Consider the following 25754-nt stretch of genomic DNA (forward strand, 5'->3'; position numbering starts at 1 on the left):
TGCTGGCCTTTCCTGGGCGGGGGAAGCCGTGGGGAGGGAAGGAAAGGGTGCCCCGGGGGAAGGTGCCCATCCAGGGGGCTGTCAAGGCCAGCACCAGCCCACTGGACTTCACCCCTCCCAGGCCAGTGCCTCTCTCTGGAAAGGTCACTTTTCCCCATCCTCTTTCCCTTCTCACTTCCGATAAGGAACGGCTGAAGACCTGAGGGCTCACTCCCAGGCCAGGAAAGTGTCAGCTGTGATTTAGCAACAATAAAGAAGAAAACAGGAACGCTGGGGGTGAGGGGCACCTGAGGGTGCTATGGAAAAGTAAGAAGCCAACAGGGCTACAGCTGCCCAGAGCCAAGGAGTCTGGGGACCAACTTCCCAAGCATTAAAGGCTCCAGAGGACGGTGGGACGGGGGCCTCCTCCCAATGTCGTCCTGCCTCTCTGGCTAAACCCCCTCTGTCCAACATGGCCAGCCCCCAGCCGCTCTGGCCTCTCAAACTTAAGGGGTTTGCCCACTGCTGTGGGGAGGTAGGCACACTGGGGGAACATGCAGGAGGGGCAGTGCCTATTGATGGATCCTGTTGGCTTAGGGCGGGATGTGCTTCTGGTTTGGGGAACACCGAGCTCTACGGCTGACACCGGTGAGTGGGCAGCAGGAGAGGCCTGGCCATGGAGCTGCTGTGGCGAAGGACCCTCCTAACCTTTGACCTGGAGGCCAGGGTCCCCCACGGGTGGCTGCATCAGCTCCTCTGGTTACCTGGGACAACAGGCATTTCCTCCATCCCTCGGCCCCTCCTCTTCCTGCCCCAACCCGCTGGGCCAAGAGGCCTCCCAATCAGACCTGCGCTGCTCCAGCTGTGTCCTGAGGAGCTGGACCAGACACATCCCCCGGGGCCAGAGTTGAAGCCGAACCAAGTGGCCATCCCAGTGTGAGACCAGATTCCTGACTCCGGGAGCAGCCAGAGCCAGGGGGCAGGCAGGCTTTTGCTCAGCACACTGGCTCTCCATCGGCAGAATGGCACTGCAAGTGGAGCTGATACCCACTGGGGAGATCATCCGCGTGGTTCATCCCCACAGGCCCTGCAAGCTTGTAAGCTGGGATGCCCTGGGCCGGGAGGAAGGGTGGCAGCATCTCCCCAGGGCCCAGCAGCTCCCTCTCAAGCAAGCCCCTCAGGAAAGAGGTGAGCAGTGGGGAGGGGTTCTGATCTTTGGCTGGACAGGAACAGACTGGACAAGAAGGGGTAAATGAAAGGAAGGGGTAAGAGTTTAAGCACCTCTAGGAGCAGGGTTTTTCTAAGCAGGGATCTAGGTTTGAATCCCTTCTCTCCCAGCTCCCTGATCCTCAATAGGCTGGACTATAAACTGGCCCTAACACGTAGGTGACAGGACTGCTCTGGGGCCAAAGGACCGGCGGTGCATGTAAAGCTCCAGACGCATAGTACAGGTTGAATTAATGCCTCCGCTTCATTCAGCCCAAAGAACCAGGACTGGCCAGCTCAGAGCGGTAGCTTGGGCAGGGAAGGAGGGGGAAGGGAGACAGGTAGGCACAAGTGGGGAAGAGCTGAGCTGGCCTGGCAAAAGCGGGGCGGGGGTCGGGTTTGCTCTGAGGATGCAAAGCGGCCCTAGGATGGGGAAATGCATCCCCTCGACCCCAGCGCTGCAGCGAGTGGGCCAGGTGTGGAGAGTGCGTGAGTGTGTGTGTGTGTGTGTGTGTGTGTGTGTGTGTGTGTGAAAGAGAGAGAGAGAGCGAGCGCGAGCGAGCGCGTGTGTCCGCGTGTGGCTGTGACGCGCGCCCCGTCCCCGGAGCTGGTTGCGGAGTGTGCGGCACCGAGTCTCGGCGGACTCAGGCGGGGGCCAGGGCCGGGGCTGGCCGGGGCGGGGCGGGGCGGGAGGGTTCGCGCGCGCGCGCCCGGGCCTGGGCCCTGCCCGGGATGACGACAGGCAGCGGCCCGGCCCCGGGCGGGCCCTGGGCGGGGAGAGCGTGCCGGGGCCGCGGACTCCGGAGCCGGCCACGCCGCCCAGCCTGGCCCCCGCCTGCGCACCCGAAGAGCCGAGCCGGTGGGTACGGGGGGCGTGGGCGCACGGCGGGCAGCAGCCGCGTGGTCTCGGGAGGGGTCGGCCGGCGGGGGGAAAGGGGGAAAGGGCAGGTGGCCGAAAGCCGAGCCCAGCCCGGAGCTGCCGTGCGGGAAGGCGGGGGTCGCCGGCCTGGGGATCGCTGGGGCCGAGGGTCGGCCCGGGCGGCCTGGCCCGGCCCGTGAGGGGTCCCAGAACTCGGCCTCGTGGAGACTTAGATTACTTGCAGGTAACGTGAGGGCGGGGAGGGGCGGCTGGGGTCACAGGATCCAGGCACCCTGTACCCTCTTTGGGCCCCTCCGGCAGCCGGGGCTGCCTCTGGGTTCCGGAGAGGACGCTCGAGCCCCGCCCCTTCCCGTACTCCGCCCCCGGGGCCCTGCAGTGCCAGCTTCCCCGCGCCTGGGCGCCGGTGAGTGCGGCGGCCGGGGTCTCGGAGGTGAACGAGAGAATGAATGGTCGGTCCACGGCCTTATTCAACTCCCGGCACGCTCTGGGCTCTGTGATTCGTTCACTCATACAGGCGTCCACGAGGGGTTACTGAGCCCCTACTGTGTGCCTAGCCGGGGTGTACGCCCTGGAGGGAGCAGTCTCCCGGGAGAGACTGACAAGGAAACTGGCGATTGGAGCACGATGAGATATGGAGGGGGCTATGTGTTGGGGGAGGCAGGAAGGGGTTCTGAAGGAGGTGATACCTGAGCTGAGTCTTCAAGGATGACTAAGAGTCAGTCAGGTGGGGAGAGGGAGGGTGCGCCCAACCAAGGAAGGTGCAGGTGCAAAGACAAGAAGCTTAGGGAGAGAGCGACGTGTGATAGGGATGGGGCAGTTCCTCCTGGCTGTGTGTGGTAGTGAAAGAAGGGACTGGAGAGGGCCACCCCTGTGGTCACACGGGAACACGGCACATCGGGGTGAGCTGAGGACAAAGGGGGCTGCTGGAGTCTCTATGCAGGTTCCTGGCAAGAAGCATTAGGTGTGAAGTGTGGGCTTGGCACATGGAAGGGTGCCCCATAAACTTTCACTCCGTTAACATAAGATGTTAATTAATCAGACTTGCATTTGTAAATACTACAGGCTGTTGTGGGAAAATGGATTGGAGGGAGGAAGGCTGGGAGGGCAGTGTGAAGGTTGCTGCCTGATCCAGGAGCACAAGAGTGAAGGGGGAGCAGAGGGAAGGTTTTAGCAGGTGGTGACTCCTTGGTGTGAGAAATGGAGGGAAGTGAACAGGACTTTTGATGCCAGATGGTGATGACTAGCTGGAGGTGTCTTCCTCCTTTCTACATATAGGATATTGAACAAGGAGGATAGGTCAGGGAGACAAAGTGCTCTGTTTACTTCTGCTGGACCCCCAAGCAGAGGTGTCTGGCAGGCCAGAGACCCATGATTCTAGAACTAGAGTGTACAGCCCTTGACTGGGGCCCTGTGAACAATCGGGTAGAGCCCTTTAGTCCCCACCTTTCATCTCCCTTGCCCCTCACAAGTTGCCTTAAGTCTGGAACAGTCCTTGGTGGGGCAGCCTGGGCCCAGATCTAAGATACATCCAATAAATATAAACTGAGCATAATGAATATAAACTGAATATAAACTCTTCTGTGCCCAGCACTACACTATGGGTGAGAGAGGCTATGAGTCTGTTTCCCCAAAAGGCCAGGAGGCTGCCTCGGTGGAAATCAGCTTTTAGCAGAAATCTGGGGATGCTCAAAACACCCTCTCCAGATCTGCATGGGTCCTTTGAGGCTCTTTGAACATCTGAGGCTGCCACTGCCTTCCCCACTCCTCCAGAGGCCAGTCTTGAGGGTACCTGGCCCACACTAGGTAAAGGGCACTGGATGACCTAGGTCTGCTGGGTCTGCCCCATCCCTGCCTTTAGAGGAAATGACACAGGTGGGAGGAAACCCAGAGGTAGTCTTGGGAAATAAGTCTTGGGTCACTCATGTGTCCATGGCTTCTCGCCAGCCTGCAGCCAGCCCCTAGGTGCAGGACCATGCTCGGGGCCCAAAGGCAGTGGCGTACTCCCTAGCTATTGCTCCTAAGGCCTACATATCAATAGTCACACAAAACCGACAGGGTTGTATACTGGGCACTGCAGTCACGGGTTACTGAGGAAGGTCATAGCCTGCCAGGGCAGCGAGTTAACCCTTGCAGAGAAGCGGAAGCTTGGACATCCACCAGCCAGCGGGCGGGCCCGCCTCTCTCCTTCAGGGCAGCCCTGCAGAAGCAGTGAGTGCTGGCGTTGCCGGTTCCAACCCCACCCCTCCTTTTACTAGTCCTGGGATCTTGAACAAGTCATTCACCTGCCCAGACTCAGTTTCCCCGCCTATAGAATGGGGTAATAACGCAGACCTAAAGGCTTGGCTTGGGAGCATGGAAGGGAGTACGGTAAGTGGGCGCTGAGAACGCAGGAAGCTCCAGGAGCTGCAGCCTTGGTCGCTGTGTGTCTCACACCCTCGGTTCCCCGCCTCCCTACCCCCTCCCTGGGGCTGGCGCTTCCGTCCAGTGAGGCGGGGCGGGCGGGGGCCGGGACCCCGGCCGGGGCCGCCCCTCTGGCCTGCCCGGCAGCGAAGACGCCCCCTCCTTCCGCCGCCGGGCGGCGGCTGTGGGGGCGCCAGCGGGCATCCCGGGAATGCGGCGGCGCGGCTCCGGGTGGGGGGTGGGGGGGTGGCCGGCAGGACCCCTCCGCACGCGGATTCCCCTCATTCCAGCCGCTTGACGCGGCAGCGGGCGGGGCGGGCTCTGCGGCCGCGAGGCTCCTCCCGTTCTCCGCTCCTCCTCCCCGGTCCGCGAGCGGCCGCAGCGCCAGCCCTGTCGCCCCCTTACCGCAGGGAGCCATGCTGCTGGTGGGGGCTCGCTCGACCTCGTTCCCCCAGTATCCAAAGGCGCTCCCCACCCCGAGTGGGCTGGAACCTGAGAACCCTCCCCGCTCCCCTTCCCTTCTGGATTTTAAACCTGGGACGCCGCAGAGGGCGCCCCCTTCCTCCCTGAGCCCGCCTCTGTTGGTGGCGTTTAATACCCCCCCTCCTCTCCCACCCATCTCCCAGCTGCGCACCCAGTCCCCTGGCCCCTCCGCAAGGCCCCATCTCCCAGCTGGTGCCCCCCCGCGGGGTCCCCCGGGCCGCGGCTCCGACCGGGCTGTTGTTCTTGAGGTAATGAGCCTCCCCACGAGGCTGCAGCCCGCACCTGCCGCAGCCTCACCCCCTCTCGGGGGAGCCTGGGTGCGAGGGGCATGCTGGGGCTTTAGGTCTCGGCCCCGCCTTTTCCTCTCTAGGACAAGTCCGCGTTACTGTGCCTCAGGTTCCTTATCTGTCAGGTGGGAAACAGGTAAAGTTTACGAGAGCTGTCTGTAACTGGCAGGCACGCCTGAGGGGCTTTCCCCACTATAGGAAGTGTGACCTATCTGGCCCAGGGCCTGGCTCTTAGTAGGTCTGTCCCAAGCACGTGTGGAATGAATGTCGGGCCGAGAGAGGGAAGTGCTTGTTGAGGGACTGGGAGGTGCCTTCGCGCTTTATCTTAGCCTTCCCAGCAATCTTTTTTTTTTTTTTTTTTTTTAATTTTTTTTTTTTTAACCTTTATTTTTGAGACAGACAGAGCATGAACGGGGGAGGGGCAGAGATAGAGGGAGGCACAGAATCGGAAGCAGGCTCCGGGCTCTGAGCCGTCAGCCCAGAGCCCGATGCGGGGCTCGAACTCACAGACCGCGAGATCGTGACCTGAGCTGAAGTCGGCCGCTTAACCAACTGAGCCACCCAGGCGCCCCCCCAGCAATCTTTAAGGCAGGTATTAGCCACATTTTAAGGATGCAGAGTTGGCTCTAGGAAACCGACTTGCTCCCATACAGCTCGTGAGAAATAGCCCAGCCGTTTGCAAGCACCAAAGCCTTTTAGCCATCACCGCCTCTGCCAGCGGTGGGATCTGAGCTAGAGTTTGCCCCTCGAGTGCCTTTTAAGACCCCAGCGACGGTGGGGCTGCTTGGGGCTGATTTGGGAGAAGAGTGTCCTGGGGGATCAAGAGGGAGAGGAGAGGAGCCCCTGAGCGAAGCACAGAGGCCCTCGTTAGGGTGTCTGGGATAGGGGAGAAGGGTATAGGCCCCAAATGCTGGAAGTCGGGTGTACATTTCCCAGATGGAAGAATGAGACCTCCATAGGGGCCAGACACACACCGCGCCCGGCAAAGGCTCCCTGTGGCCGTGGCTGTCCCTTGGGTGTGCGCTCCGTCCTGACTCGGAACCTAAAGAGATTTTCTTGGGCCTTAAGGACACTGGGCCACCCCCCAGAGAGTATATAGGGGTGGACAGTGTCCTGCACGGAGGCTCCGCCCGCCTGGGCGCGCCGGCCGTATTTGGACATTTCGGTCTATTTTTAACTTTCCTGGGACTTGAGGTTGGGGTGAGGGGAGATGGAAATCCTGCCTCCTTCGGGACCCAAGGGCCTCAATCTTCGTCGTGCGCCTGGCTTGATGTGTAGTGTAGACACAGCCCGGAAGTGAGTTCCGGGTCCGTGTAGACGCGGCGCCCGTGCGGGTTCCGGGCCCCACCCTGGAACCAACAACGCCCCTCCTGGAAAACCTGACTCAGGCCGAGCCCCTCCCGGGCGGGGAGCTCCGTTCCCCCCCCCCCCCCATTTCCACCCCCGCACCGAAATCCCGCGTAGTTCCCACCCCACTCCCACCAGCTGGGCAGGAACCCCCAAGTGCGAACCCCGTGGGAGGCGCGGGCGGCCGGGGAGTCCCGCGCTTCTGAGGCTCGCGCAGGGGGCGGCGCGGGGGGCGGGCCGGCCCCTCCCTCGCTGACGCCGCCGCCGCCGCCGCTGCCGCCGAGCCCCGGGCGGAGAGCACGGGCAGCGGAGCAGGGCGCCAGACCGGCCGGGCAGGATGCGCTACCGGGCGTCGGTGAGCGGAGGTGGCGGGCAGGGCGGGGGTCCCGAGCGTCCCTCTCTGCCTCGCGGCGCCGCCTCGGCCCCGCCAGGAAGCGGGCGCGGCCCAGGAATTTCGGGTGGAAAAACGTCCCGGAAAGTTGCAGGGGGAAGAGGCGGAGGCAAAGAGGGCCGCGGGGCACTCGGACCCAGAGCCCGGCTGGCGGCTCTCAGGGAGGGCTGAGAGCACAGAGACCCGTCACCCAGAGGGCAAGGGGGCGGGAGCTTTGGCCAGATTTGGCAGCAGCTTCGGGACAGCATTGGGGGGGGGGGGGGGGCGGTTAAGGCGGCGAGGGACAAGCCTGGGAGAGGCAGGCCAGACCCAGAGGGGTGCCCCAGGCTAGAGATCTGGATGCTTTGTGGTTGGAGGAGAATTGATGGCCTCAGTGGGATCTACACCCCCCCCCCCCCACACTGCCACCTTGCTGTTCTCCGAACCTTGACACTCTTGACGTCAATTTCCTAGAGCCCCCTCTCCTCCTATGTGAAGAGTGTAACCTGGGGTGAGGGCCTCGTTGAGCCTGTGTGCTCTGGAGGCAGCTGGGCTTTCCATGGTAAAACCCCCACCCCCTTGAGGCTTCTGGGGCTCTCAGGAGGAGGGTGTCTGGGGAGGCTGGCAGCTGGAGGAGAGGGTGTGGCCCAGCTATGGGAAGGAGTGCCCCCCCCCCTCCTCCCCTGCAACTTCTGGGGTGGGTGTTGAGTCCAGCTGGGACAGGAGGCCCTCTGGGGAAATCCCTCTCCTGTGGTCTGTTGGTGGCCTCTTGCTTGGTCCCTGACTCTCTTCTCCTGGAGATTTTTTTTTTTTAATTTTTTTTTTTAACGTTTTATTTATTTTTGAGACAGAGAGAGACACAGCATGAACGGGGGAGGGGCAGAGAGAGAGGGAGACACAGAATCGGAAGCAGGCTCCAGGCTCTGAGCCATCAGCCCAGAGCCCGACGCGGGGCTCGAACTCGCGGACCGCGAGATCGTGACCTGAGCCGAAGTCGGACGCTCAACCGACTGAGCCACCCAGGCGCCCCTCTTCTCCTGGAGATTTTGATGAGTGAGGGTGGCAGAGATGGCTCCACCCTGACTGCAGAATTCACTCTGAGCCATTTTGTCCTCCAAAGCACCTGTCACACGTGGCCCAGAACTAAGGGACTTGAGGTCACCTGGTCTAACTCAACTCCTCCTTGAGGAGGAAACAACCCAGAGAGAGGAGGGGATTTGTCCAAGGTCAACAGAGCATTCTTTTTATTATTCCAGGGAGTTTCTTCTCATGACTCCTCTTTCTCTACACAAAAAGCAGTGCCTGCCTGGATTTAGTGGACTTGCTTCACATTCCTCAGGGTCTTCCGTGCCCCAGTGTCCTGTGTCCAGGTGCCATGTGCCCCACATGGTCCTTGTTCTGTATGACCCATGTCCTGGGTGTTCCATGTGCCAGCTTCCTGTGACCCTGCCCCTGTACCCAGCATGGTCCATTTCTTGGGTGTTCTCTGTGTCCTGGGTGCATGTGCCCCTGGTTGCCCTCTTAGTCCCACAGGCTGAGGTGGAAGAGAAGCAGCCTTACCTTACCCTGCTGGCTCTGACCGTCCTGTGGTCCATTCCCTGCAGGCCCTGGGCAGTGACGGGGTGCGGGTGACCATGGAGAGTGCACTGACGGCCCGTGACCGGGTGGGGGTACAGGATTTCGTGCTGCTGGAGAACTTCACCAGTGAGGCAGCCTTCATCGAAAACCTGCGGCGACGCTTCCGGGAGAACCTCATTTACGTGAGCCCCAAGTGGGAAGAGAAGGGTTTCTGGGGGGCGCAGACACAGGTCTGAGGGGGAAAGAAGCACCAGGAGCCTCTGGGAGAGACTTCTGATTCTCCTCCCTCAACCCCCAGACCTATATTGGCCCCGTCCTGGTTTCTGTCAACCCCTACCGGGACCTACAGATCTACAGCCGGCAGCACATGGAACGTTATCGGGGTGTCAGCTTCTATGAGGTGCCACCCCACCTGTGAGTGACCCCCAGCCTCTCCAGGAGTGACCCCCCCCCCACCTGAGATGATCCCACCTGAGATGACTCTCACTCTAGAATATCCCTGACCTCCAACCTGGGATGAATCATCTGTGAGGGGTCCTACAATCTCTCACCTTAGAGTGACCCTGATCCCCACTTGAGATGAATCTCTCAACCCCATCTGGGGGGGGGGCCTCCCCAGCCCCCACCCCACCTCACACCCCTAGCTCCTTGCCCCCAACTGTACCAGGGCATGGCTCCCCAACCTCAGTGACTCTGCGACCCCAATCTCTACCTGAATGACTTCCAGGACCCCCACCCGTGAGTGATCTCCTCAGTCCTCCATCTCAAAGTGACCCCCATTTCAGGGTGAAGGACCTTCCCTGACCCGCAGTCCTGAGGGTCCCCCAATCCCCATCTGTGAGGGTATGCCCAACTCCCACCCACAAATGAATTCCAAGCAAATATGAGAAATACGGGAATCCCTGTGCCCCATCCCCCTCCTACCTTGCCCCACTCCCATCCCTTAAGCTCCTGACAAGCCTCTGCCCCAGGTTTGCAGTGGCCGACACCGTGTACCGGGCACTGCGCACCGAGCGCCGGGATCAGGCGGTGATGATCTCTGGGGAGAGCGGGGCAGGCAAGACAGAGGCCACCAAGCGGCTGCTGCAGTTCTACGCTGAGACCTGCCCAGCCCCCGAGAGGGGGGGTGCTGTACGTGACCGGCTGCTGCAGAGCAACCCGGTGCTGGAGGTAGGGGACAGCAGTGTCTGCAGGGAGGGAGGGGCAGGGAGAGAACACCAGATATCCCTCATACCCCCCTCCGCTCCTAGGCCTTCGGAAACGCCAAGACCCTCCGGAACGATAACTCCAGCAGGTTTGGGAAGTACATGGATGTGCAGTTTGACTTCAAGGTACCTGTGGATGGGTCAAGGCAGGGGGAATGGGATTCCCAGGTGGTAGGCACCCACTCGCCAGGTCTTTGGTATCAGCAAATATTTATTGAGGGTCTACTCTGTGCCAGGTGCTGTTCCAGGTGCCAGTGGTACAGCAGTGAAACAAAATAGACAAAAATCCTGCCTCCAGGGAGATAGACAATAAACAGAAAAATGTAATTTAGGTGACGAGTGCTATAGAAAAAGTAAAATGAGGTGAGGGGTAGGACCAGTTGCTATTTTAAATAAGGCAGATAGGGTAGACCTCACTGAGAAGGTAGTATTTTGGTAAAGGCTTGATGGAGACAGGGGAGCAAGCTGTGCGGATACCTAGGGGAGAGAGTTCAGGCAGCGGGACTAACCAGTGCAAAGGCCCTGGGGTAGGAGAGTACCTGGTAAGGACAGCAAGGAGGCCAGAGAACAAGGTGCCCAGGAATAGGAGGGGAGACTGGATGGTGCAGGCACTTCTGGGTCTTTGTAAGAAGTTTAAAAAAAAAAAACAACTCTGAGTAGGGGCACGTGGGTGGCTCAGTCGGTTAAGCCTTTGACTTTGGCTCAGGCCATGATCTCGTGGTTCATGAGTTTGAGCCCCATGTCGGGCTCTGCGCTGACAGCTCGGAGCCTGGAGCTTGCTTTGGATTCTGTGTCTCCCTCTCTCTCTGCCCCGCCCCCCGCACATGCTCTGTCTCTGTCTCTCTCAAAACTAAATAAAACAAAACAAGAAACTCTGAGTAGAAGGGGAGCTGTTGGAGGGTTTGGAACAGAAGTGCGTCATGATGTGACGTTGCTCTCAAACAGATCCCTCTAGTGCTTTGTCAAGAGTAGATGGTAGGAGAAGCAGGCTGAACAAGGAAACCAGTCCAGAGGCTGGTGGTTATTAAGCCGAGATGACAGATGACAGTGGCTGGGACCAGTGTGGTGGCAGTGTAGAGTTGTGGATGTTTTGAGGGTTAAAGCAGCAGGATTGGCTGCGTGGCGGGACATGAGGTTAGGGAGGGAAAGAGGCTTCCAAGAGGAGGGCAAACTTCTTGGGTGGAGTGGCCATTGACCAAGATGGGAAGAGAGGAGCTGGTCTGAGGAGGGGACACCATGAGTACAGGGTGCAGTTCCAGGCCTGTTGAGTGTAAGCGGCTCGTCGGACAGCCAAGTGGAGTGGCCAGGTAGATAGGGCTGGACGTGCTCATTTCCCAGATGAGAACACGGAGGCCAGAGGGGGTGGCTGGCTGAGCCCATGCAGCTAGTCGCAGCTCTAGAATTAGAGGCCAGGAGTGCAGAGGAAGGCGGGGGAGGGTGGGTTGGAGCCTATCCCCAGGCCCCCTGAACAGCCACCACGTCCTGCCCTGCCCACAGGGTGCGCCTGTGGGTGGCCACATCCTCAGTTACCTGCTGGAGAAGTCCCGAGTGGTTCACCAGAACCACGGGGAGAGGAACTTCCACGTCTTCTACCAGCTGCTGGAAGGGGGCGAGGAGGAGATGCTGCGCAGGCTGGGCTTGGAGCGGAACCCCCAGAGCTACCTGTACCTGGTCAAGGTGAGTCGCGAGTGGGCAGGGCGGGTGCCACCCAGGGAGCGCAGCGCGGGGGCTGGTGACCCAGCTCTGCCCTTCCCCCAGGGCCAGTGTGCCAAAGTCTCGTCCATCAATGACAAGAGTGACTGGAAAGTCGTCAGGAAGGCTCTGACAGTCATCGACTTCACTGAAGATGAAGTGGAGGTGAGGCCCGTGCTGGGGACCCCCCCTTTCCTCCTGCCGCACCTGGAAAACCTCCGTCCGCTTTTACAGCCCTTACAGCTCCCTTCTCTCAGACACTCCCCCACCTATTCCTTGCTCCATCTGACTGCTCACTGGTTGCCCTCCTTGGCTCTCTGCCCCTCCTGTGACCCCCACCCACCCCTCCCTGTTTGTCCAGGACCTGCTGAGTATTGTGGCCAGCGTCCTGCATTTGGGCAACATCCACTTTGCCGCTGATGAGGAGAGCAACGCCCAGGTCACCACCGAGAACCAGCTCAAGTATCTGACCAGGGTGAGTGGGGTGAGCAGAGGGCAAGGGCAGAGGGGCTGGGGTGAGGAGGAGTGCACCCCCACCATGCCCACCCCCTCCCTTGACAGCTGCTTGGTGTGGAAGGCTCAACGTTGCGGGAAGCCCTGACACACAGGAAGATCATCGCCAAGGGGGAGGAGGTGAGGCCAAGCCTTTGTCTCAGAACGTGGGGGGTGAAGGGGGTGCAGGTGCTCCAAGGCCTCTTCTGAGACTCCCACCTCCAGGAACGCAGCCTCCTGTCCTTACACCGTCTTCCCTCTGATGTGGCCACTGTGGCCTCTCCTGGCGTGCCCCACCCCACAGGCTCACCAGGAGCCGGGAGGACAGAGCGGTTGTGGTTTTCTGGTGCTCGGCCTGAGCCCATACGGGAGGCAGATGGAAAGGGGTCTGTGGCATTCATCTCCCGTCTCACCTTGGCTGGCAGCTCCTGAGCCCGCTGAACTTGGAACAGGCTGCGTATGCACGAGACGCTCTTGCCAAGGCCGTGTACAGCCGCACTTTTACCTGGCTGGTCAGGAAGATCAACAGGTCGCTGGCCTCCAAGGTGAGCTCGTGGCCCTTGGCCCATGCTGCTTCTGAGGCAGCAGAGAGGGCAGTCCAGGGAGGCCTGGGGCTGGGTGCTGGCAAACACCAGGACCCACGCTCTTTGTTGAACCGCTGGCCCTAGGATGCTGAGAGCCCCAGCTGGCGGAGCACCACGGTCCTTGGGCTCCTGGACATTTATGGCTTTGAAGTGTTTCAGCACAACAGGTCAGCCCCCCCGTCCACCTGCCCGTCTCTCCTCCCATCTCCCCTGTCCCGGTCCCTCTCCTCTTGCCCCTGCCTCTCGTATTCCTGATGAAGTCCCCGGCCACCTCGGGTCCTGCTCTGTGTACCTTCCCTTAGCTACTCCGAGTCCTCCCCGCATCTCTCCCCTGTCCTGGTCCTGTGTCCCCCTTGAACTACCGTGGGCTCTTCTGTTTCCTTCACAGCTTTGAGCAGTTCTGCATCAATTACTGCAACGAGAAGCTTCAGCAGCTCTTCATCGAGCTCACCCTCAAGTCGGAGCAGGAGGAATATGAGGCAGAGGGCATCGCGGTGGGTGCGAGCCTACAGGTGTCCCTATGGACACCCCATAGGAAGCCAGGCACTGGGGTCCCCCGGACAAGGTGCTAGGACCCCATGATGATGCTGTCCTTCCCTTTTGCCCTTCAGTGGGAGCCCGTCCAGTATTTCAACAATAAGATCATCTGTGACCTGGTGGAGGAGAAGTTCAAGGGCATCATCTCCATTTTGGTGAGTCCTTTGCTCTTCCGAGGACTCATGTTGGGGGCTGGGTGGGAGGATGTTACTCCGTTCCCTGTTCTCTTAGGCCTGTCCACGGAGGGCCTGAGTTTGGTGTTGAGTAGGGACAGGGCAGGGCTGTGTGTGGAGGGTGAGGTGAGGTGCTGGTCTGGTCTGGAAGCTGTCTGTGGGAGGCTCCCTATGATCTGCCCCTGTCCGCTGCATCTCTGCTTCCTGGCACGATGCTCCTGAGTCTCCTGTGCCCTCCGGCTCCTTCCCTGATACATCCCTCATCCTCTGCCACACCCCCCCAGGATGAGGAATGTCTGCGCCCTGGGGAGGCCACGGATCTGACCTTCCTGGAGAAGTTGGAGGACACAGTCAAGCACCATCCGCACTTCCTGACGTAAGCGGGGTGGCCGAGCAGCTTAGGGGCAAGGGCTCGCTTGGGGAAGAGCCTGTGAAGCGCGGGATCCCCCTACAATCCTAAGACCCCAGCCATAAGGAGGGATGACCAGGGGAGTTGCTAAGCTGAGGACAGGCGCACAAAGCCACAGCTTGTGGTGCATCATCAAAGTAAGAAGCTAAGAGGAGCATGGCTCCCTCCTTATTCTTTTTTGAGAATGAAACTTGTTAAGATTTTTTTAGCTTCCTTATTTGGAAGTTGCTCTTTCTTTAAGGATTCCCCTAATGTGGGAAGGGGAAGGAAAGAAGCAAGCACCTCTGCCCTGCATCTTTTGTGCACATCACCTCCTCTAACCTGAAGCAAGCCTGTAAGGAGGCATTCGTGGTGCTTTCTCCACTGTACTGAGGCTCCAAGAGGTGACGTCATTTGCCTAAGGTCATCACACATTTAGTAAGTTGCAGAGCTAGGACTCAGGCCTGGAGCTGTTGAACGCCAAAGCCCTGAGCATCTTACCTTTTTATTTTTTTATTTTTATTTTTTGCTTAGTTGTAACCTTAAGGGGCACCTGGGTGGCTCTGTCGGTTAAAAGTCTGACTCTTTTTTTTTTAATTTTTTTTCTAATGTTTATTTATTTCTGAGACAGAGACAGAGCATGAGTGGGGGAGGGGCAGAGAGAGAGGGAGACCCAGAATCCGAAGCAGGCACTAGGTTCTGAGCTGTCAGCACAGAGCCCGATGCGGGGCTTGAAGTCACAAACCGTGAGATCGTGACCTGAGCCGAAATTGGTCATTCAACTGACTGAGCCACCCAGGCACCCCAAAAGTCTGACTCTTGATTTCAGCTCAGGTCATGATCTCACAGTTTGTGAGTTCAAACCCCGCATCAGGCTCAGCGCTGACAGTGCAGAGCCTGCTTGGGATTCTCTCTCTCTCTCTCTCTCTCTCTCTCTCTCTCTGTCTCTCTCTGCCCCTCTCCTGCTCATACTCTCTCTCTCTCTTTCAATTTATTTATAAATAAATAAACTTTAAATTAAAAAATCGTAACATTAAAAACCTCTTCCTGGGGGCGCCTGGGTGGCTCAGTCAGTTAAGCATCCAACTTCGGCTCAGGTCATGATTTCAGGGTTCTCAGGGTGCAGCACTGACGGTGTGGAACCTGCTTGGGATTCTCACTCTCTCCTCTCTCTCTGCTGCTGCCCCACTCAACGCTTTCTCTCTCTCTCTCATAGTAAATAAATTAACTTTTTTTTTTCTGATTGTAAAAATAATAATGCTCATTAGAGAAAAATTGGAATGTGTGCAAAAGCCACTTGTTATCTAGCTTAACACCCAGAGGTCATCACTGTTAACAATGTGAGGCATTTCCTTCCTGCCTTTTTCTATATGTTTTTTTTTCATAGTTGAAAACTTATTGTGTATAAGGTTCAGGATAATGTTATATCCTGAGTGTTTTCCTGGATCATCAAACAGAAAAATTTCCTCAAAACACTTCCTCCAGTGGCTCTAACTCACAGATACTCTACTGCTCTCACCCAGCCTCTGGAGGCCCCTAGCCAGCCTCCAGGCTTCTGCTGGGGTAACAAGGCTGCCACAAACATCCTTGTGCCTTAAATCTCTCCCTGTATCTCTGGTTAGTTGCTTGGAATAGTTGTAGAAAATGGTGGGGGCGGGGGTGCGCCTGGCCGGCTCTATTGGTGGACCATGTGACTCTTGATCTCGGAATTGTAAGTTTGAGTCCCATGTTAGGTATAGAGATTACTTAAAAAATAAAATCTTAAAAAAAAAAAAAGGTAGACAATGGGTTAAAGGGTATAAATACACTTAAGTAATCTTTTGGGGCAGACTTCCATTCTTAAAATGCAGTGGGCAGCACTGAGCCTTCTGAGCAGAGTCACATAACAGCCACAGGCAATGAAAGGAGACCTCTGCCCCGTGAGCCCCAGCCGCTCAGAGGCCTGCATCCCGGGCCTGGCACTGTGTGACCCTGGGAAAGGCCGTCTGCCTCCCTGAGCCTCCACAGCTGACGGCCCTGCCCTGTCTGTCACCAGGCATGGAGGGTTGTGGCGTGGCCCAGGGCGTACCTGCTCCTTACTGGATGCCCGGTTCGTCTCTTGAGCCTCTTCAGCAGGAAGGCGCGTGGCTCAGGCCAGCAATCTGTAGCTTCCTCTCGTTCTCCAGGCACAAGCTGGCTGACCAGCGGACCAGGAAATCTCTGGGCCGTGGGGAGTTCCGCCTTCTGCACTATGCTGGGGAGGTGACCTACAGCGTGACCGGTGAGGATTCTGGAGCTGGGTCCCCACAGTGGGCAGGGAGAGGGGCTCGCCCTCACCTCGTGTCTGCTCCCCCCTCCCAGGGTTTCTGGATAAAAACAATGACCTTCTCTTCCGGAACCTGAAGGAGGTGAGAAAGACTGGGGAGAGGGATCGGGATCTGGGCACTGACTGACCTCTGCCCCAGGAACGGGTCCCACCTGCCCCTGTGCCCTGACTCCCTGCTTTGCCCTCACAGACCATGTGCAGCTCAGAAAATCCCATTATGAGCCAATGCTTCGACCGGAGTGAGCTCAGCGACAAGAAGCGGCCAGAGACGGTGTGGAGGCTGTGGGGACCTGAGGGGGCACGTGTGTGCACGTGTGTGTGGATGGGTGCCTGCGTGAGCCAGGAGTTGGCAGTGTGCATGTGAGCTACGTGTTCACTGGTACACATCTGTGTGCGTCTAGGAGGCTGCCCGTGGGTGCATCTGTGCTGGCTTCCATGTGTGCACCTGTCTCTACCTGTAGACCCACACGTGAACCCCCGAGTCCTTGTGGGGATTGTACCTGTCTCTGCGTCGGCACTTGCCTGCATTCACCCACTCGGCAGACATTTGGATCAGACATTCCTAGGCACTTAGGAGACCAAAATGAATAGGTGCTTTCATAGAAATGTGCACAGGGTGCTTTGGAAACAGAATAAGGAACAGCAAATTGCCTGAGGGAGTAGAAGTGGGGGGAGCAGTCTGGGAAGGCTTCCTAGAGGAAGCATCTGAGATAACTTGGGACTGAGTAAGTGCTTGTCAGAGGGACCTATGGGAGAGCACAGCAGGCAGAGGGAGGCCCAGCACAGACACGCAGAACCCAAAAAAAGACCAGGAGGTTGACAGGAGAGTGACATCATCGAGAGAGAGGCTGGGAAAGGCGGGTGCGGCCAGTGGTGCCTGATTCAGGGAGAGCTCCAGTGAGCTGAGGGCAGAGGTGTGGCTGTTGGGTGTGGCGGGAGGAGGCCCCAGGTCCCAGCAGGAGCGGGCTCAGTCTGAGGTAGAAGCTGGAGTCCTGCAGGCTGAGACACGCTGGCAGGGAGGGTGCAGAAACCATGGGTTGCCCAGTGTCCCACTCCCCAGTCCCTTGTTCCCTGATGCATACCCCTCGCCCTCCCCACACACACATACCCCCCTTCGCGGGAAGGACACGCACCACTGTCCAGGCCTCTCCAGCAGGCTGCAGGTTCACGTATCCACTGATCTCCTCCAGTGCCTTCCAGGCAACCCACTGGTCTAAAATGGGCCCTTGATTGCACAGTGCCCCAGGCCTGCCCCTTCTGTGTCCCTAACTCAGGACGAGGATCACCCACCACCCAGTCTCACAGGCCAGAAACCTGGGCAACATCCGTGACTCTTCAGTCTCCCCCATCTCCCTCATCCAGACAACTACTGGATCTTGCTGGTTCCTGCTGCCTGAGTACTTCTCAGCTCCTTCCCCTCAGCCTGTCCCCATAACCACTGCTCCAGTTCAGTGCTCTGAGCCAGCCAGTGTCATCTCTGGTCTCCTCCTGGCTTCCTGGCTGCCCTTGCCACCCACCCTCCATATATTTGCTTAGAGGTCTTCCAAAATGCAGATCTGTGCCTGCTGTTCCCTCATTCCGGATTCCTCATTGGCTCCCTATTTCCCTCAGGAGAAGTCAGTCCCCCAAATGTGACTCTCCAAGCCTGTCATGATACTGCATCTGCTTGCCTCTCTAATCCTATCTTGTTTACTCCCCATCTGGATCCTTTCACTGCTTATAGCTCCCTGGGTACATGAAACTTTTGCTCAGGCTGTCCCTCTGCCTGAATACCTTCCTCTCCTCTCTTCTGGCTATCTCCTACTTATCCTTTAAATCTCAGCCCAAGGGGCATTTCCTGATGCCCCTTACCCCACTGACTAGATTAGTTGCCCCTCCTTGATGCTTTTGGAACCCCCAGGCATACACCTCTGTCACTGATGGAATTGCGAATCTGTTGAGAAGTCTGCTTCTCCCATAGGCCTGAGATCCTTGACGGTCTTGATGAACAGTGTGCAGAGACAATGGTTGGATGCATAGGCATTAGGACACATTGGTAAAGAAGGTGGCCCTGAAATTCTAGAAGGAGAAAGAGTTGTCATCAAAGGGAGATTAGAATCGGGGTTGTGGGGATACCTGAACAAGTGTTTTTGTTTTTGGTTTTTTAAGTAATCTCTACAGCCAATGTGTAAAAGATTGGATGTAGAGATTGGGTGTGGCTTGAGCCCACAAGAGTAGGTTCCAATGATTGAGTCTCAGCCTGGTGCCTCCTGAGCAGAGTTTTTAGATAGGAGTGAGGTTCCTAAGCTGATGTCTGTAGCCCAGCTGGAAGATGCCAGCAGTCTGGTCCCTTCCTCTCCTGTGAGCTTGGGGAAGCAAAAGGAAGGGCCCAAGTAGGGCCCAGGGGACTGGCGCCACTCCGCTCCAGGAAGGGGCATCTGCAGGGTTCAGCAGCTTTGCCCCAGTGAGGGGCAGGGCTGCAGGGATCCACAGCCTTGGCCAACCTTCCATTCACTTTGGCTGCCCAGGTTGCCACCCAGTTCAAGATGAGCCTCCTGCAGCTGGTGGAGATCCTGCAGTCCAAAGAGCCCGCCTATGTCCGCTGCATCAAGCCCAATGATGCTAAACAGCCAGGTAGGTGCCTCTGCCCGCCATAGGCCTGTGGGGACTGGGTCACCCCTGCAGGGGCAACAGGCTATCCATCCCTGAAAGTCCACTGACCACCCTGTTACCCCTCCCCCAGGCCGCTTTGACGAAGTGCTGATCAGGCACCAGGTGAAGTACCTGGGGTTGATGGAGAACCTGCGCGTGCGCAGAGCCGGCTTTGCCTATCGTCGCAAATACGAAGCTTTCCTGCAGAGGTGGGGGCGTGGCCTGGCTCAGGCCAGTGAAAGGGGGTAGGAGGGTCGGAAATTTCTGGATCCCGTGAGAGCAGACGGGGATTCTTGGCCCCATTTCAGAGACTAGGACACTGAGTCTCTGAGCTGCTGTGGGTCGCATGTCAGGTGACCCTCCATGCTTGAAGGCCTAATATCAAGCTAGGTGGACAGGACGCCAGCGCTCCCAACCCCATCCCCCACCCCACCCGCTCAGGGACCTGCCCTCATAGAGTACCTGGTTAGGGGTCCATAGGCATGCATCCACATGCTTGTCACCAGGTGGCATAGTAAAAGTCTATGAAGAGGACAGAGTTTCCAATCAGTTCAGAAAGGATAGAGCAGCTTTGTGGTTGGTCTAAGGGGCTGGAGAGTCAATTAGATTTGAATTCCGTCCCTGCCACTTTCTAGCCCTGTGGCCTTACACAGATGAGGATACATCAGTTTCCTCCTCTTTAAAATGGATGCAGTGGTGGGGCGCCTGGGTGGCTCAGTTGGTTAAGTGTCCGACTTCAGCTCAGGTCATGATCTCATGGTTCGTGGGTTCGAGCCCCGTGTCGGGCTCTGTGCTGACAGCTCAGCGCCTGGAACCTGCTTTGGATTCTGTGTCTCCCTCTCTCTCTGCCTCTTCCCTGTTTGCGCTCGCGCGCTCTCTCTCTCTCTCTCTCCCTCTCTCAAAAATAAATAAACGTTAAAAAATTAAAAAAAAAAAAATGAATGCAGTGGGGCGCCTGGATGGCTCAGGTGTTTAAGTGTCCTACTCTTGATTTCGGCTCACAGTCATGAGATTCGGGCCCCTGTGTTGGGCTCTTTGCTGAGTGTAGAGCCTGCTTAAGATCCTCTCTCTCCCTCTCCCTCTCTCTCTCTGCCCCTCTCCTGCTCACTCTCTCGAAAAATAAATAAATAAAATAAAATGGATATAGTGACAAAGTGACCTCTGAGGCTTTTCATGAGCTGCAAGTCATGGGTGGGAGTACCCAGCATGTACCCCGAAAAGCTGATTTGGGTCCCCGGGGGTGGGGGGGAATTGATTGGGATGGGGCCTGGGTGCATTTCCGCTCCTCCTATCTCCAGGTACAAGTCACTGTGTCCAGAGACATGGCCCACATGGGCAGGACGGCCCCAGGATGGGGTGGCTGTGCTGGTCAGGCACCTGGGCTACAAGCCGGAAGAGTACAAGATGGGCAGGTGAGTGGTACCCGCCCACACCCAGTGTTTGGGGTGCTAAGGGGTAGCAAGCAGGTGCTGATCACTGCTGCCTCCTCAGGACCAAGATCTTCATCCGCTTCCCCAAGACCCTGTTTGCCACAGAGGACGCCCTGGAGGTCCGGCGACAGAGCCTGGGTAAGAGAGAGGCCGCACCGTCCTGTCCCAGTGGGGTCTGTTCTGGGGAGAAGGAAAGAAATCACTGCATTTGGGCCTTTTCTCCAGGAAGCCCAGTTCACTCACATTCAGCTCCCCTCCTCCTTACCAGCTCCAGTCCTGCTCCTGGATGCAAACTCTGAGCATATTCCCACCTTCCTTTGCTCCCTCCTTCACTCCTTCACGCATCGCATTCTCCTTCTCTTATGTATCCTCTCATTCAGTAGTTCCTTCAGCCACACTCATTCGTGCCCCTCAGTGAGCTCTGACAGTGCCAGGCCCTCAGCTGGTTCCCCAGGGCTCTGGCCAAGTGACTTTCTTTCCCCACCACAGCCACGAAGATCCAGGCCGCCTGGAGGGGCTTTCACTGGCGGCAGAAATTCCTCCGTGTGAAGCGATCAGGTTCGGGGGCCCAGGGGTCCTCAGAAGGGGCAGGGTCTGGGGCTAGAGTGGGCCGCCATCATGAGGAGATTAAGGTCAGCCGTTTGTGGTCTCCGCAGCCATCTGCATCCAGTCGTGGTGGCGGGGAACGCTGGGCCGGAGGAAGGCAGCCAAGAGAAAGTGGGCCGCCCAGACGATCCGGCGGTGAGCACCGGGGCGCCACGAGGGGGTGGTGCAGAACAGGCGGTGGGGCGCTGCCAGGCCTCTCACCCCCACCCCTGGCGGGCCCACACCCCCAGGCTCATCCGTGGATTCATCCTGCGCCACGCACCCCGTTGCCCTGAGAATGCCTTCTTCCTGGACCACGTGCGCACCTCCTTTCTGCTCAACCTGCGGAAGCATCTGCCCCGGAATGTCTTGGACACTTCCTGGCCCACACCGCCACCTGCCCTGCGTGAGGTCCGTGGGCTTCCCTCCTGATCTGGGGACCGTGAAAGCACTCAGCGGAGGGGCCTACTGATCTTGTGGACGGAGAAGCATTGGAGGTCCCCCAAGGGAGAACTGGAGCTGGGCCACGGAGAATGAGTTCTTTTGAGAGAAACGGCTCAGGAATGGAAGGGATGTCCAGGTTGAGGGGGTGGGGGTCACTCCGGCAAAGGCCCAGTAGTGGGCATATGCCTAGTGTCTTCAGAGGGAAGGGAGCCGGGCTGTGTAGGTGCCCTGACCTCACTCGTGCCCTCAGGCCTCAGAGCTTCTGCGGGAGCTGTGCATGAAGAACATGGTGTGGAACTACTGTCGGAGCATCAGCCCGGAGTGGAAGCAGCAGGTATGGAGAGCGAGGAGGCAGGCGTGGACTGGGACTAGCCAGCGAGGTCGGGGCAGCGTGCTGGGAGGAGCACGTCACCCACCCCCCCACCCTGGGTTTACGGTGTGATGTCAGATGGATCCCGGGCCCTATTTGGCCTCGTGTGTGAGGTCAAGGCTGGAGTGGCTCCTGGGTGGCAAATAGGATTCGTCCTCTGGGCCCACTCCACCGGACTGGTAGAGGCTCCCCAGAGCCCTGTGTTGAAAAGGCTACAGATTCAGTCTGATCGGTTGGTAACGTCTGCCGTGGTTCCACGGATGGACGTTGGTGGCTGATGTGCCTTGTGTTGGCCAAGTCACTATTGGATGATGCTGAAAGACCCACCAGCTCAGATAACCTGTTAGTAGTTTCGAGTATCAGCAATCAGCCAGCTTCAAGGTGCCAAGCTAGAGCTGAACGCCAGGGGCCCCAGGGCCTCATACGATGGGGAGTTAGCCCCCAGGTCGAGCCTAGCCCCTGGAACTGCTGTCTTGACCCTTCTGGAAAGCCTTGTGTCTTGTTAGTGGGGTTGGGGGCAAAGCAGAGGGAGAGGCCAACAGCAGGGTTGTTGGCAGGGCCTCACCTCCTGGTGCTGGGGCCAGAGAGAAGGTGAGAGACTGTCTCAGTTCCTGGGGCTGGCCTGCCCCTTCCCGCTCCCTGATGGTTCCCACCCCTTGTAACCCCCACCTCCCGCCCTTGTCTCCTCAGCTGCAGCAAAAAGCCGTGGCTAGTGAGATCTTCAAGGGCAAGAAGGACAATTACCCCCAGAGTGTCCCCAGGCTCTTCATCAGCACACGGCTTGGTGAGCCCCTTTCAGTGCTCCGACCCTCCAGCACCATCCGACTTAAGTCCCCTCTCCCCTCCCCTGACCTCTCTCTCCCCCATCTGCGTTGCAGGTGCAGATGAGATCAGCCCCAAGGTACTGCAGGCCCTGGGCTCTGAGCCCATCCAGGTGAGACCATGGTTCTGCGGCCTGAGGGCTGCATGGGGGGTGCTCAGGGCCCGGGCAGAGAATGAGGGGCTGCCCTGGAGGCCCCGTAGCCCCTCCCCGAGCCCTCACCCCACCTTCCATCCGCAGTATGCGGTGCCTGTGGTGAAATACGACCGCAAGGGCTACAAAGCCCGCTCCCGGCAGCTGCTGCTGACACCCAGCGCCGTGGTCATCGTGGAGGACGCCAAAGTCAAGCAGAGGATTGACTACACCAACCTGACCGGTGAGCGAGAGCCCAGGGCTGCTTAGGGAGGGCCCCTGCTCTGACCCTTGACCCCTAACCTCTGCCCTTCCCCTCAGGAATCTCTGTCAGCAGCCTGAGCGACAGCCTCTTCGTGCTGCATGTGCAGCGGGAGGACAATAAGCAGAAGGTACCCTGTTGGGGCCTGGGCGGCAGAGCCGAGGTGGGTTCTCTAGCTTTGGGCAGGGCCTGACCCCTCTCTCTTCTGGACCCCCCCAGGGGGATGTGGTGCTGCAGAGTGACCACGTGATTGAGACACTGACCAAGACAGCCCTCAGTGCTGACCGCGTGAACAACATCAACATCAACCAGGGCAGGTGAGGCGGTCAGGGGTGATGAGGGGACCAGGTGTGCGTATGCAGACAGCCCTCACACACCCCCTTCCTTCCAGCATCACGTTTGCAGGGGGCCCCGGCAGGGATGGCATTATCGACTTCACGCCTGGCTCGGAACTGCTCATCACCAAGGCCAAGAACGGGCACCTGGCTGTGGTGAGTGGGGCCAGCAGGCAACAGCCCACCTCCCTATCAGTAGCCCTGGGGCTCGGGTGAGCCTCGGGTGGCCATGCTTCTCGGCAGCTTGGCAGAGCCTGGGCAGCTCATCCATGGGTCTCCATCCGTGGGGCATCAAACCACCTTGTTCTTCCCATTGCCCATCGAGGGCCAGAGAGTGGGGCCATATGAGCCTCCACGGTGCAGAGGGTCATAAAGATGGCAGCATCGGGAGGTGGGGGAGGCCTGGGAGGCTCGAGGGGAGCTGTAGACAAGGCCCACTCTGGCAGGACGGGGAGTCCTATGGGAGTAGGATCAGAGGCTCCAGGACTGAGGCCACCAGACGCCCACCCCTCAGACCGCCACTGCATTTATCTAATCCATGTAGACAAGCACCCAAAGCGCCTGGGTCTGCTTCCTACTCACCACTTGGGCTTCTCTCTCTGCCCCCATAGGTGGCCCCACGGCTGAACTCTCGGTGATGAAGGCGCGCACTGGACCCCCTCCCACCTCCCAATGCTTTGCTTCTCCCCACCTCCCCTTCCCACTTACCAAAGACTCGAGCTTCTAGACAGGGACCCAGGGACACCTCAAAGCCCACTGACAAATTCCTGCCTTTTGCTCACCCCTCTCTTGAGGGAGCAGCGGGGGCCAGGGAGCCGCCCCAGAAGTGGGCCAGGCCGGGCCACAGCAATAGGAAAGCCGGGGACAGAGGCGGCCATGCCAGCCCCACTGCCGATGCCAAATATTTGAGAGAAGGGAACTTTTGCTGAGGTTTTCTCTGAGATTTTTTGATGCTTTATAAGAAACTATTTTTTAAAAAAGCTATTTTCCCACCCCAAGACACACTGGATGTGTTTTCCCTGATGCCAGCAGGGCAGGGAGTGTAGCCGAGGGGTTGGGTGGTCTGGGCCCCGGTGCCCTCTCCCTTGCCCAGGCCACTCTCTCCTCTTCATTCCCTTGGCACCTTTCTTTCTGCCTGCCTGCCCACCTGTACCCTTTGCAGCCCACTCTGCCATCCCCTTGGGGGCTGAGACCACCTCTGCCTGCCCCCTTCTTCCTGCCTTAAAAATACCCTTTCAAAATCATCACCCCCGCCTGAGGACATCCTGGAGCAGGGGAAGGGGTCTTAGACCACAGAATTTGGAACACGCCGAGAGATCATCCAGTGTAAGCTTCCTGGTGTGACAGAGCAGGAGACAGAGGCCCAAGAGAAGGGATGTGCCCTTCATCCAGCAGGTTGGGGCAAAACCAGGACTGCAGTCCTGTCTTCAACACACCTCACTGCCTCTCCAGGGACAGGTTCATGTCTTTAAGGGTGCATGTGGCTCCCTAACCAGCAATCACCCTGGGGGCCAACAGGTGGGAGAAGCAGTCCTACCTGAGTCTATGCCTTAGGATGACAAACATCCTGTTTATATACTTTGGCCCCAATTCAAGGATGTAGGCCCTTTCCTGGCCCTTACGCCCTCCTGTCTGCGGAACCCAGGGAAGAGGCTAGCCTTGGGAGGAGCTGCAGAGGCATCACCTCTTTCTGCTGTGTCCCCCCACCTCCCCAGAGGGCCTGAGCGCTGCCCAGCTGCCTCTGCCCTCCTGGGGGTCTCAGCCCACCGCTGATACTTCTGCAATCCAGAGAAACACTAAATAAAGCAATATGTGTTTGCCAACATTGGTCTGCTTGCGAATGTTAGGAAAGGGACAGGACCCCTAAAGGCAACCCGGGGTCTTGTGTTAGAATTTTTGCCTTGTCCACAGAAGGAGGAAGGCAGGGCGCCTTCCCGGAGGGAAAACAGAAGTAACCAGTAGCTGCAACACAGACTTGCTTTTTCGTTAACTATCTACCGAAGGGCTGCTCAGCCTGGCCCACTGCTGTGGGCCAGGGGAAGATGCATCTCACACAGTCCCTGCCCAGTGGTCCTCAGCCCGGCGGAGAGAAACACAGCCCAGTGTGGGAAGTGCAGGCCCCAAGGGGCCTGCTGACTAGCAATGGACTCAGTGGGGGAGAAAGGCTGTAAACACTTCACAGAGAAGATGACATCTGAGCTGGGTCCCAAAGGATAGGCTCCAAATTCTGTGGCAAGTGGCAAATAAAATCTAAATTGGCTTGGGCAGGAAAGGCATTTATTAGCATTAGCGACCTAATGGTCCCAGGGTAGGGCTGCTTGCAGGCACTCAAACAACATCGTTAAGAACATGTCTGGGACCATCTCTTGGCTCAGCCTTCCTCTGCGGTGGCTCCACTGTCAAGCAGGTTCTGCCCTGTGGCATGGCGGCAACAGTCAGCAGCAGCTCTGGGCTTTCACTCTGTGAGTTGAGCATAAGGAGGTAGGAAAAAAGAGCGTCTTTCCCAGTAATTCAAAAGTCTCAGGGGGCGCCTGGGTGGCTCAGTCGTGGAAGCGTCCAACTTTGGCTCAGGTCATGATCTCGCCGTTCCAAGTTCAAGCTCCTCATCGGGCTCTGTGCTGACAGCTCAGAGCCTGGAGCCTGCTTCGGATTCTGCGTCTCCCTTTCTTTCTGCTCCTCCCCCGCTCATGCTCCGTCTCTCTCCCTGTGTCTCAAAAATGAATAAACGTTAAAAAAAAAAAAAGACCAAAAAAAAGTCTCAGAGCCAATGCAGAGTAGACCAACTTGAATGAAGACCTTGAACTGGGTCTTCCCTGACCCAACTGTTGCAGTTAGGGAG

At 58.2% G+C, this 25754-nt stretch overlaps 1 protein-coding gene across 3 annotated transcripts; it reads left to right on the forward strand.

The window, feature by feature from the left end:
* The first annotated feature begins 920 nt into the window (after nt 1-920).
* Nucleotides 921-24738, forward strand: MYO1C (myosin IC). Of its 3 annotated transcripts, none has more exons than XM_042915685.1 (32): nt 921-1076; nt 8557-8712; nt 8829-8944; nt 9502-9700; nt 9781-9861; nt 11233-11412; nt 11494-11592; nt 11789-11902; nt 11989-12060; nt 12345-12464; nt 12588-12670; nt 12892-12997; nt 13115-13195; nt 13498-13589; nt 15767-15861; nt 15942-15988; nt 16097-16177; nt 18414-18519; nt 18629-18746; nt 19836-19949; nt 20029-20105; nt 20457-20525; nt 20624-20708; nt 20804-20963; nt 21247-21330; nt 22057-22150; nt 22245-22300; nt 22427-22562; nt 22640-22710; nt 22800-22897; nt 22972-23071; nt 23527-24738. In XM_042915685.1, the coding sequence occupies exons 1-32, from the start codon at nt 1002-1004 to the stop codon at nt 23551-23553; spliced, it is 3192 nt and encodes a 1063-aa protein (XP_042771619.1). In that variant the 5' UTR covers nt 921-1001; the 3' UTR covers nt 23554-24738. The 3 variants fall into 3 exon arrangements, with proteins under 3 accessions (XP_042771619.1, XP_042771621.1, XP_042771620.1); XM_042915687.1 differs by lacking the exon at nt 921-1076 and adding an exon at nt 1923-2044; XM_042915686.1 differs by lacking the exon at nt 921-1076 and adding an exon at nt 6858-6937.
* The last annotated feature ends 1016 nt before the right edge of the window (nt 24739-25754 follow it).

This window comes from Panthera leo, chromosome E1 (assembly GCF_018350215.1).
Source record: "Panthera leo isolate Ple1 chromosome E1, P.leo_Ple1_pat1.1, whole genome shotgun sequence".
Taxonomy (NCBI): Eukaryota; Metazoa; Chordata; class Mammalia; order Carnivora; family Felidae; genus Panthera; species Panthera leo.